Here is a 12,947-nt window from a genome sequence, read left to right as displayed (position 1 = left end):
TCGGTGGTCACCCAAGTCAATCTCCGCCTTTCCCATCAGGGAACTTCATGGCTGTTTAAGGGACTTTGCCTATTTACTGCTCTGATCACATCCATTTTGAGAGCTTCTCAGAGTTCTCCAGCTGCTGTAGAGATGTAGCAGTACTAAAGTGCCTGCAGTTGCAAATCTTTTAAATGGTGGTGGTGGTATTAAGGATTAACCGAGACAGTGTTCAGTACAGTGCCTGATGCACACATAACAGGTGCTCAGCAATGGTAGGTGTTGTGGGCTCCTAGACACACTTCTTTACAAGTCCCTGCACACTCTTCCTCCTCGTGGGATCCTGTGCACACCTCCCATACATTACACCACCCATTGATGTTGCAGCCCTTTCCCTGAGCAGAGTGGGGAAACTTGACTGATCTTAACTAAGTTCATTTTTACACACCTTTAAGTTGAACTATAATAAGAGGAAAGATTTACTTGGTGCTTGGCACCACCTAAGAATTTTAACTATCAATGAATGACTCCTCATAATCCAGGGAGGTGAACATTATCCCCACTACATGTGTAAGGAAACTAAAGCTTGGAAAGGCATTGTGTGCCAGCTTAATTTAAAAGAAATCAGTAAGCTTTGGGAGCAGGTTTTTTAGTGGTTAGGTCAACATTCTAAGTGGACTGTGATTTCCAAAGCCTCTCTTCTCTTGATGAAACTATGAGCTGCCAAAGAGTGAGCTTTTAGGAATTCCTCTCTAGTTCTTAAATGGCGCTAGTGGCAAGAACCTGCCTGCCAATGCAGGAGGTGTAAGAGACGCGGATTCTATCCCTAGGTCGGGAAGATTCCTTGGAGGAAGGCATGGCAACCCACTCCAGTAATCTTGCCTGGAAAATCCCATGGATAGAGGAGCCTGGCAAGCTACAGTCCATGGGGCCGCAAAGAGTCGTACATGACTGAGACACAGCACTGCACAGCACAGTGTGAAAATTAGTAAGACTGCTTTCATTTTGCATTTTCTCCATACAACCGAGTCAGAAATAACATGCTGGTTCAGAAAAATTAAACGTCAGTTTAAAATGCCAGCACCTATTGTTTACTGTAGAAAGTGAGGCTAACAAACCACTTCAAACTCTGTTAGCTATTTGATTGCAAGAAAGGAGAGGAAGGATCTTATTCACCATCAAATTAGAGAAATACTGCTGTTGTTAATGGCTTTCATATTCTAGTCTATTAAAGCTATGTTCTAGCAAAATTTTAATTTTTCAGTTATTCAAATAGCTTTGATCAGAAATGATAACTTTCAAGGAACAAGAGTGAAAATATCTCTGAAGGTGAGTCAGGTAGGATTGGCACAGGGAGGAATTCTGTGACCATGAGGAGAAAAGTTCTGATACCTGCCTTTAATAGCATTCAGTAGGGGAGCCTAGGCTTCTCTGGTGGCTCAGATGGTAAAGAATATGCCTGCAATGCGGGAGACCTGAGTTCCATCCCTGGGTGGGGAAGGTCCCCTGGAGAAGGGAAAGGCAACTCACTCTAGTATTCTCTCCTGGAGAATTCCATGGACAGAGCAGCCTGGAGGATTATAGTCCGTGGGACTGCAAACAGTCAGACGTGACTGAGTGACTAACACACACAGACACAAGGGAGCCTGGACTGTGGGTTTTACATCATCATTTCACATCCATAATCCCAGATGCCTCCATGGCCTCTGTAGATGGAATGAGAGATCCTCTTCCCAGTCAAATCAACAGAGAGTGGCCAACGAAGTTCTGGGAGAAATGGTTAGAAAACATCTCCATCAAGCAGAAAACATTTCCATTAAGCATTCAATTGTTTAGGACAGTAGAGGATAGAGTCCTTCAGCATTATCCAGAGTACTTACTCTTCCAACGAACTGAGAGTTACCACCAGGAGCTCTTACATGAACCGGCAGTTTTCAAAGAACTGGTATATGGTGAACTGACTTTCAAACCGTTCTCAGAGGTGACCCTGGAACCACTGCCGGAGATGAGAGGGAGGCAGATGGGAGGTCTCCAGGCCTGGTGTGCTGTTCCCAGATCTGCACTTTTGTGTGTTCAGTGTATTAGGTTTTTTAATGTTGAAAAATTATTTTGACAGAGACGTGCCGTGCCTTTTACAGAACTTAAACACTGCTGAAATATTCCAGTATTTTAACACAAGCTCTTTTGAGTAGCATTTAAACCTTTTTTTAATTTTAAAATTCTTTGAAATCATTGTATAACGATTAGTTACCACAATCACTGTGACTGAGGGAGAATCTGGTCAAAGCGGAGCCTGCCTTCCTGTGGTTTAAAAATAACTACCTGACTTACTTCACTCTGTAAAGTGGGATCTGGGTTCGTTGTAAAGCAATTATCCTCCAGGGAAGGGCAGGGAAACTACCTGATAGAAACTTGTATTCTATTTGGATTTCTAATTGATTTCTCAGGACCATTGGGCGTTTGTTGACATTCTTTCAAGACTTGATTTCTGTAAACTGCTGTTTTTAATGGCCCAAGTTACTGCTTCATTGTACACATTTTGCCTGGCAAGACTGGGAGTAAGTGAATTTTGTAAAAGAGCTCACTGAGCCAAAATGGAAGTCAGAAACCACCCCAAAACTTTTAAAATGAAAAATCCTCAAGAGAAAAAACGTATCAGACCCAACCACGACTAAGGCAGAGCCTAAGACAAACACAAATCACAGACTTCCTTTTTCTTCTGCCACAAATGCCAGAAACGCCTGGCATCTGAGTGTATTGCATTTTTTTTTTCTCCTTTCTGAACAGCTCAACTTGGAAAGGTCAGCCTATCCCTTTGGGAAAAATCTTTTCTTGTAAATTGGAACGTTTGCACACAAAACTGTAGGAAATGTTTAACATTTGCTTTGATGGGACAGCAGTTTGTTCAATAGAGTAGAATTGTTCTCCTTTTTCCATTTTCCTGTCTGTTTGTACATCACAGGCACCCAAATTGTGGAAAGCAACTTTGAGGCGCTTCTTTCTATGGGGTCAGATGATCCTGTCCACAAAACCAGCCAACGCCTTGGACTTCCGAAACGCAGGCTGTGTTCCCTCTTTTATTTACTCCGAGGGACTCATTTGTAAGAGACTTTGTTCTGAATAAAAGCAGTAATTTTCCACAGACTATACATAGTGAAACCCTGGAAAAGGAGGAGGAGGAAGGAAATGGGGAGAAAAAGAAAAGTGGAATAACCGCTCTAAGCTCTCCTGTTTTACCTTTGCACAAATTTTTTTCCATGTGTATAACACATGTTGTACAGTGTCCAGTGTTTCAATGAATTAACTTTCTGTGAGTCTTCTGGTTTATGTTTTAAAAAGATACAGGTCATTAAGACAACAAAGCAAGTTGCTGTTTGTGATCAGCTGCCTCCAGTGTGATGATCAACATAAACGTTTGTGGTTCATGGATAAATCTCCTTCACCAGAACCCATCTTGCCATCCATCTTGAACTGATGAAGAACAGTGCTGATTTTATGTGGTTCTATTCGTTTCTGTAGCAACACATGGATACCAAAAGCACACTTGTAATTTTTCTTAAAAATGCTTAACTTGGCAATGACAAAAAATAAACAACACAGGGAGGGATTGTAAGGAAGATGGCCAGATCTAGGTGTTGGTCTGGGCTGGACAGCAGGAAGGGACCTGAGTCAGCATGGTTCATTATTTTGGGAGGCTTCCGATTACTCACTTCCAGAAACGGCTTCCCTTTCATTTCTGCCAAGTCCCTCTGCTACTGAGTGTGTGCAGTGTGAGAACCCACATGTATCCCTGAGGCGTATGTGTGTCCCACGGAAGAAGAGGACTATCCAAGACAACCCACTTCTCTCCATGGCTCCATCTTATCCCTCTCACTTCCCAAGGACTTCCCTCCTTCAATTAATTCTTTCTCTCCTAGGTCATCAGTTTCTTTCTTCATTGGCTCAATCACAAAAGTGTACAAACATTATTTCTTCTCGGTATTGAAAAAAATTAAACAAATCCTTGCAACTCATATCCCCTTATAATTATTACCCACAGCCTGCCTCTTCTTCATAGTAAAACTTCAAAATAAGTTAGCTGCACACATTGATTCTTTCTCTCTTCCACTCACTCTCCAACCTACTCCCATCTAGCTTCAATTCCCATTTTTGCAATAAAATGATCTCCACAGTCACTAAGATTTTGTTGTCAAAGCCAGTGGACACCTATCTGTTCTCATGCAACTCAGCTTCTAATAGGACTTCAACACAGTTGACCATTCTCTGCTCTTGGCTTTTGGGATCCTGCCTCCACCAAGTTTTCCTCCTGCCTTTGGGCTGCCTCTCTCCAGATGTTTTGTTGGTTATTCATCCTCTAACTCTGTCTAGATGTGGAAGCACCATAGGACTCAGTTCCCAGCCTTCTCCTCTTTACACCCTCCCTGGATGATTTCATCCATCCCATGGTTTTACATAGTGTGTGAATGCTGAAGAATCCTGGTCCTGATGACTCCTGTGATTTTCATATTCATACACACCATTACTCTCTTGACATCTCAAATTCATTGTTTTAAACTCGTTTCTCTTGGACTTTTCCATTCTCAGTAAATGACACCACTATTGAGCCAGATGCTCAAGTCAAACACTGTGAGACATCCTTAGTTTCTCTTCCTTAAACCCTACCTCATCTCTTCCCCATATTCCACCTATCAGGAAATCACATCAGTTTTCTTTTCAAGATATATCGTTAATTGTTCAACTTCATCTTTATATCCACTTCTGCCTCCAAATTGTCATCATCACTCATTTGGACTATCACAATGGTCTTCCTGCTGTCACTCCTGCTCCTGTACATCCTGCACAAAGCAGACAGAGTTTATAAAAAAGAAGAAAAACCAGATTGTATCATTGCCCTGTATAAAGTCTGTTAATATTTCTCACTGCTCTGGGAATAAATTCAAACCAACCCTCCCACGGTTTGCATGGCCCCATATGAACTAGCTTGTCCTCCCCTTCTCAACCACCTCCTTCCCCTCACTCTGCTTTAGACACACTGGCCTCCTTGATGTCCCTCTAACATATCCAGCCCTTTTCTGCCTCAGAAACTTTGCCTCTGTTCTTTCTGCAACATTTTACCTCCCATATCGTCACTGATTGGCTCTCTTTCATCTGTTAACACTGACATTGTTGGCATTTCTTCAGATATGTGTTCCTTGCCTTTACCCCAAATCTCTTGTTCAAAACACCTTATTTCCTTGGAAGCACTTACCATTATTCAGAGTTAACTTGTTCATCCGATGGCATGTTCTGTGTCTTTCACAGATAGAATGTAAGCGCCCTGAGGGCAGAATCCTTGCCTGTCCCCTTCATTATTGGTAACAGACCTAGCAAGGTGTCTAGGATGAGAGCACCCAATAAGTATTTGTTTGATGAATTCATTCAACAGCTCTGATTAGAACTCCCTATTATGTGCCACCTACCGTTCTAAGCTCTTGACATTTATCTGTGAATAAAACAGAACACAGATCCCTAATATTTTAGTGGGGCAGATGGGCACTAACTAAGACATAGTCAGCAAAAATATAGTATGTCCGAGGGCATGGCAACCCACTCCAGTATTCTTGCCTGGAGAATCCCATGGACGGAGGAGCCTGGTGGGCTACAGTCCATGGGGTTGCAAAGAGTTGGACATGACTGAAGCGACTTAGCACACAAAGCTGATTAGGTGCTGTGGAAGAATTGTTTCTGGGGAAAACTTAGGATATTCTCCAGTCTCTTCCCTTTGTGTGCAAAGTGGAAAAGGCATGTGCTTTGCACACTTGAAACCTTGGCTTCTACAGATGAATGATGACACTCTGAGCAATTTACCTCTTTTAAGGCTCAGCTCCTTTAACTGTAAAATAGAATAATACCCGCTTCTCCAGGCTGGTGTAAAGAACAAATGAAATAATACAGATTTGATACTATCTCATCCCTTCCAGTCACCCACCCTCACCCTATCACTCCAAGGGCAGGAGCCAAATGGTGCAGTATTTCCTCCCTCTCTGAACCCCTAGCATGCTTTCAAACAAAATCAACCCAAATTCCTGAAAACACTCAGTGTATTTAAATAAGTACAGGGTTGGCCAAAAGTTCGATTGGTTTCTTCTGTTACATCTTATGAAAAAACATGAACAACTTTGTGGCCAACCCAACATGGGGACAAACAAGTGTACGGATAACCGCAGAGCAAACAATCAAAGCTACTTTTACTCAGAAATAATGCTTCGTAAACATTTTTTCAATTGTAGTCTCTATTTATTTCTATTTTTGGCTGTGCTGGGTCTTCATGGCTTCATACACTTTTCTCCGGTTGTGGCGAGCAGGGGCTACTCTACAGTTGCGCTGCAGTACTTGGGCTTCTCCTTGCAGCGGCTTCTCTTGTTGCAGAGCATGGGACTCTAGGGCTCTCGAGCTTCGGTAGTTATGGGGCTTGGGCTCAGTAGTTGCAGTTTCCAGGCTCTAGAGTACAGGCCCAATAGTTGTGGCACACGGACTTAGCTGCATGTGGGATCTTCCCAGGTCAGGGATCGAACCTGTGTCTCCTGCATTGGCAGGTAGATTCTCTACCACTGAGCCACCAGGGAAGCCCAGAAAATAATGCATTTTAAAAGATAGAGTGGGAAGTCCTCGCCTTTATTGAACAATTATTTTTCCCTCTTTATCATGTAATTCCATTTTTACAGTTTCTACTGTTAAAGATGGAAGGGTGTGCCATCCATATAGTCTTTCTTATCATATGCAGAAGTAAAATCACAGAGATAGTTATTTTATAGGAGGATAGAACATTTATTTCAATGGAAACACTAATCTTTATTTTCATCATGCTTTAGTGTGTGGTTACAAACAATTTTCAACAAAACACTAAATATAATAAGCAAAAAATAAGTTAATACAATGTAAACCTTACATACAGTTTCATCAATTACCAGGTTTAGGAACACACAAGCCATTTCAGACTCTGGAGCTACATTTAGTTTTAAAAAAACTGCAAACACTCAAACCTTATCAACCCCAATTAAGACACTAAAGAGCTATTCAAGACTTCTTCCAACCCATTACACAAATACATTTTTATTTTTGGTTACAGTCCCCTGCTATGCACAAGACCATTGGAATGCTGTTAACAATTACACATTTTTGAAAAACGGGACAAAGCAAAGCAAGGAGATAACATGCCAGCCTTACAGAAGCTGTCTTGAAAGTGCAAACTCTGCATTTTCTCTTCCTGAACCACTAGGATAATAAGCAGGGGTACCTTGGACGACAAGGGCAGGGTCACGAACATGCTTTCTCTATCACACCGGTGGGACATTGACTGGAACCAGGTCTCCATGCCTTTGAAGATACCTCCGGTTTTCAACAGGGAACAGGCTTTCAACTAAATATAGTGCAAATCAAATACCGAGGAGCAAAGAACGACAGAACCAGACCCGCCACCGGTCGACCCCGCGGCTTCTCCACCGGGCACCGTGCTGCACGGGGTGGGGGCAGGTGGGCCCACCCCACCGAAGCCACATCGTCTCTTTAGGTTTTGATGTGCTCGGTGGTGCGGCGGAGCGAGTGCAGGGCCACCACGCAGCAGCCCCGTAGCAGGGCCCCGATGTTGTACAGGGGATCCGTGCCCCCCCTCTGAGTACTGAACGCCCACAGCACGGTGGGGACCACGGGGGCCCCCACGGCCAGCAGATCCACCAGGAAGCTGCGGCTCCAGTAGCGCCCGGCGATGCCCCCTGCGCGGGCCAGTGGGCCCGGGCCGTCCAGCCTCACCTCCTCCTCCTCCGCCGCCGCCTCCGAGCCCGCAAAATCCAGCTCTCTCATGAGGCGGTTCCCACGAGCCTCGGGACCCGCCGCGGGGGACGGGGTCTCCACGGGAGACAAAAGGATGGCCGAGTTTGGATTCCGGGGAGTTAAATCGACCACGAAGGTGGAGATGGGCTCTGGGAAGCTTTCGGTCGAGTCGTCCCCGGACTCCTCGTCGGGGGTCGCGGCGCTGGAGGAGGGCCAGGGGTCCTGCAGCCGGAGCACGTGCCGGAGGAGCTCGGAGAAGGCCGGGCTGTAGGGCACCACGTCGGTCTGCACCGCCCGCTCCGCCACCGCGCGGCGCCCTCCGCGGCCCAGCGCCGCCGCCTCGCCGCCCAGCGCCACGACCTCGGCTCCTGGCAGCTCCGGCTCCGGGATGGCGCCTGTCACCAGCTCCTCCAACACATCCTCGCCGGGGCCCGCGCCGTCTGCCCCCAGCAGCTCGCTGTCGGCCCCTTCTTCCGTGGCCGGCTCCTCCGGGGACAGAGCATCCTCCGTCGGCCCCAAGGCCGCGCCGAGGGCCAAGCCCTTCTCCGGGGACTCACAGGGGAAGTCGAGGCACAGCTCGTCCCTCAGCAAGCCGCTGTGCGCCATCTCCATGCTCTGGAGGAGCGACTCCAGCTTCTTGTTCTGAATGTTGATGTCCACAAAATATTTCTGAATGCCTTTGTCTTTATCGGCCAGGCTGCTCCGCATCGTTTCGATGACCTGTTTGAGTTGCTTGATCTCCTTCCGGGCCTCCTTGAGGGCCAGCTGGGCCTCCACCCGGTGGCACTCTTCCTCAATCCAGTCCTCGCGCATTCGGGCCAGCTGGGACTTCAGCTCCACGATCTCACTCTCCCTAGAGCCGGAAGACAAGGGCGACTCAGAAAGAAAAAAGGTCAACTCTGACACCCGCCTGGAGCCCATGCTCTCCCACCGGAAACGTGCAGGTTATGTAACTTTCTATTTTTTTTTTCTTTCTTTTGAAGGTATTAGCTCTGAACTGCCCCCCCTTTTAATTGTAAAATAGCTAAAATAATAACAGTTACTAGAATCAGAAAAAAAATTTTGCTGTGATTGTTTTTCTCTCCTTTTTCATAGTGTACACTCTATGTCTGACACGGCACTAAGTACTTTTCAAGCATCCTGCTTAGTCGCTCAGTCGTGTCTGACTCTTTGTGACCCCCATAGACTGTAGCCCGCCAGGCTCCTCTGTCCATGGGGATTCTCCAGGCAAGAATACTGGAGTGGGTTGCCATGCCCTCCTCCAGAACTTCCCAATCCAGGGATTGAACCAGGTCTCCCGCATTGCAGGCATATTCTTTATATTCTTTACAGTGGTCTGAGCCATCTTTCAAGCATTATCCTCTGCTTAATACAGACAGTTTTATTGCACTTTGCCTTATCATGCTTTGTAGATACTATGTCTTTTACAAATTGAAGGTTTGTGGCAACCCTGCTTTGTCAGACACTGATTAGCATTTTTTAGCAATTAAGGTATTTTTAAATTAAGGTTTGTACATTTTTTTAGGTATAATGCTATTGTACACTTAATAGACTCCAGTGTAGTAAAACAACTTTTATACGTGCTAAGAAGTGACAAATTTCATATAAATCACTTTATTGCAATTTGCTTTATTGCAGTGGTCTGGAACCAAACCTGCAATATCTCTGAGGCAATCCTGTACTTAATACTGGAAATTATTTTATTAGAACACATTAGAGTCTCTTAGCCTGCTTTAATCTCCATAGCCTACTCTTTCATATGTCCACAAAACAATTTGGGGAAGGAAAGTCCATATCACTTTTAATTATGTGTCAAAGGCAGAAGACAGACTGATAAACTTTAGCATTGCAAAACAGTTCTGATCATATTCCAATGATAAAAAAACTTTTTTAAATCATAAGAAGTTACATGTTTCAAGGACTTTATGAAATGTTGATAATTCTACCTCTTCTCAGGCTAGATGACATTAGATCCATCCTACACTGAAGGGAATGGTTAGCTTCTTCACAGGACAATATTTCTAGATATTTGTAAAAAAAAATGTTTCCTTACATATAATTTCTTCCTAGTCAATGTAAATGTATGTACTCATTCTCTCAGTGACTAGGACAAGACCACATAGTCAGGATACTGACATATTTGAACAGATGTTGTACATATTGCTTCTTTAAGTTTAGGCTTCACTATTCTCTAGTTTCACTGCCTTTCCACACCTCCCTCCTAGAGATTCAAACCATCCCAGAGATTCCTCAAAACATAAACCAAGACTTCCAGAAAGTATGATCTGACTCATGTCACCATCGACCCTGGTCAGAGCTCTCAGAAAAACTACCAAGCAAAAATCTGGCCTGTCCCAATACGTCAAAGGTCTTTTCTCTCTGAGATAAGATCTCTTAAGCTTGGGCTGTTGTTTTTCTTTTTTTTAATTACCGTAACACTTGGCCAAGAATAATGAACCTTTTCCTTCAGCACAGAAATAGCTTGCAGGAATCACAATGCACACGGCCATCCACTCTCTGACACATATAAACAGGGCTTCATAGGGGCCAGCTGTGTGTGACCCAGTCTACTGGAAGTACGGCATTGTTCCTGCAAGTGTTCTGTCCTTTAAAAATAGCTCTGCACACACCCAGCTCTTCACGTCAAAGCTAGACACACCCAGAAAAAGCAGAGGGTCCCTTCAAACCCAGGAGGGTTCCCTGAACTCCTAAGAGTCAAATCACTCAGGATTATCAAATGACTCTTCTGAGAGACTGAGTTAAGAAATCCGACAAAAATTAAATGAAGTAATTTTTCTTCTGTTCTACAGCGTGGGTTCACATTTCACTTTATGGAAAAAGAAAGCGTTCTAAATCACAGCGTGCAAGGAATGCGACTTCACCTCTCATGCAGTCGGCGCTCGGACTCCTTGAGCTTGGTCTTCAGGTGTCTCACCGTAACCTCTTTCTGCTGCAGAGGGGTCAAGTACTGCTCTGGATTTGGGGGTTTGACACCATGATTTTCACCACAGGACATGTACCTTCCAGACCGCCTGAAACAATCCAAGTAAATGAAATATTACTTTTTCTATAAAAAAGGAAAGTTAAGGCACAGCTAAAACAGCTTGAGAAGAAACGGCAGCTGTGTGCTGGGATCTTAAAGTCCAACAGTGAGTGGCCTCACTTTGATCCCTGGGTTGGGAACATCCCCTGGAGAAGGGATAGGCTACCCACTGGAGTCTCCTTGGGCTTCCCTGCTGGTTCAGACGGTAAAGAATCCGCCTACATTGTGGGAGAGACCTGGGTTCAATCCCTGGGTTGGGAAAATCCCCTGGAGAAGGGAACACTATTTTTGCCTGGAAAATTCCATGGACAGAGGAGCCTGGCAGGCTACAGTCCTTGGGTTCGCAGAGTCAGACATGACTGAGCGACTTTCACTTCTCTTCACTTCAGAAGGGGGACAGTCATCCACCTGCCACTCTTAGGACTGCACATAACTGGGAAAATTGAGGGCGGAGCTTTGTCAAGGGGGTGGGGCCAGGAGAGGGAGATTTTCTGTGGCTTAGGGACGATCTCCTGTAAAATAACGCACAACTGTCCAGAGACCCACCTGTCAGTTCAGAGTAGGAGGCTGTTATGTTAAAGGACAATGAGTGGGGGCAGGAAGGGAGCGAGATGACCTCGCTTCCACACAATGTGCCACTTGCCTAAAGATCTTGATTGTTGTTGGTTGAATTCAGATTGTTCTGATATCAGTCCCTGACGTGAGTGTGCTGATTTGGTGTAAAGTTTCCTTCTTTTGAAGGGAAAAGAGCTGGTCTACTCGCACCAGATAGGGTTTGTAAGACAGGTGTCCAGCGCTCTGTGAAGCTTCCTTCACTGGAGTCCTGGCCCCTGTCAGGCCTGGCCGAGAGCGGGGCATCCCTCCTGCTCTAAGAAAGCTGACTGTGAGACCCGGATGCCCGGGAGGAGGAAGATGGAAGGAGGAGGGCTGGCAGCTTCTTCCCCAATTCAGGACCTGGGCCAAGCCGCCGCATCCGCCCTGCTGGCCCTGAGCCTGCGCTCCATCCAAGATGGCCCATGCCCAGCGTCCAGTTCCCAACTGGCCTGCTAGGGCCCATCTGGATGTGCAGTTCCTTTTTTCTGCAACCTCGTGCCTTCCAGGGACTAATTCATTCCTTTCTTGAGCTTCAGATCTCATTTCAATTTCGCTTTTTCAGAGAGGCCTCCTTTGACCCCTCCAAATGGATCCTGTGTCCACTTTTTTTTTTTTTTTTTTTGATGCAGACCATTTTAAAAGTCGCTATTGAATTTATTACAGTATTGCTTCTGTTTTTATGTTTTGGCTGCGAGGCATGTGGGATCCTAGCTCCCTGACCAGGGACTGACCCTGCACTCCCATGCACTGGAAGGCAAAGTCTTTAACCACTGGACTGCCAGGGAATTCCCAGTTCCCAGCTTTTACACAGAATGACAGGTACTTGCAGAATAATCCTAATGCATTTCTGTCATTAGATGGCTACTGTTTTTCTTCTCCTCTGGGCATCAGCATGGGGACCTCTGTTGTTCATGGCTCTATTCCCAGTGCTTCACACAGCACTGGATACAGTGTGGTACTCAGTAAACATCTGGTGTTTGAATGAACCGGCAAACACACGAACGACTCTTCCCCATTCGGAGGGAAATGCGTAGGACCGTCCTACTGCTGCTGTGCCATTTCTCCTGCCCAGCCAGTAATTCCTGGGACTGCTGAGGCTTATTAGAAATTGTGGCTCCTGTCCTTTCTGCAGCAGCCCTTGAAGGATTGTTACTGAGTGTGGGAAAGTAAAGAGATGTGTCATATTGCAGGACAAGGCAGGGGATTGAGAGTTATATGCATGCATGCTCAGTCTCTCAGTCGTGTCTGACTCTGTGACCCCATGGACTGTAGTCCGCCAGGCTCCTCTGTCCTGGTGGATTCGCCAGGTAAGAATACTGGAGTGCCATGCCATGCCTTCCTCCAGGGGATCTTCCCAACCCAGGAATCAAACCTGACTCTCCTACTTGGCAGACAGAATTCTTTACCACTGAGCCACCAGGGAAGCCACTGCGAGTTTTATATACTTTTATATATATATGTATGTATAATTTTTATATATATATATAAATTTTTTTTTTTTAAAGAGAAGCTTACAAGTAGG

The 12,947-nt window shown here is 45.3% G+C and overlaps 1 protein-coding gene across 8 annotated transcripts in view; it reads right to left on the bottom strand.

The window, feature by feature from the left end:
• Window positions 1-6,612: 6,612 nt before the first annotated feature.
• SYBU (syntabulin) overlaps window positions 6,613-12,947 on the bottom strand; it is a 130,719-nt gene continuing 124,384 nt past the window's right edge. For all 8 annotated transcript variants that reach the window (XM_061439120.1, XM_061439116.1, XM_061439115.1 and 5 more), the window contains 2 exons: window positions 10,671-10,820; window positions 6,613-8,641 (listed from right to left, as the gene is read on the bottom strand). In XM_061439120.1, the coding sequence (XP_061295104.1) occupies window positions 7,525-8,641; window positions 10,671-10,820 (1,267 nt within the window). In that variant the 3' untranslated portion in view covers window positions 6,613-7,524. The remainder of the gene's footprint in view (window positions 8,642-10,670; window positions 10,821-12,947) is intronic.

This window comes from Bos javanicus, chromosome 14, assembly GCF_032452875.1.
Source record: "Bos javanicus breed banteng chromosome 14, ARS-OSU_banteng_1.0, whole genome shotgun sequence".
Taxonomy (NCBI): Eukaryota; Metazoa; Chordata; class Mammalia; order Artiodactyla; family Bovidae; genus Bos; species Bos javanicus.
The sequence above is the reverse complement of the archived record's forward strand: the minus strand, read 5'-3'. Positions and strand labels throughout refer to the sequence as shown.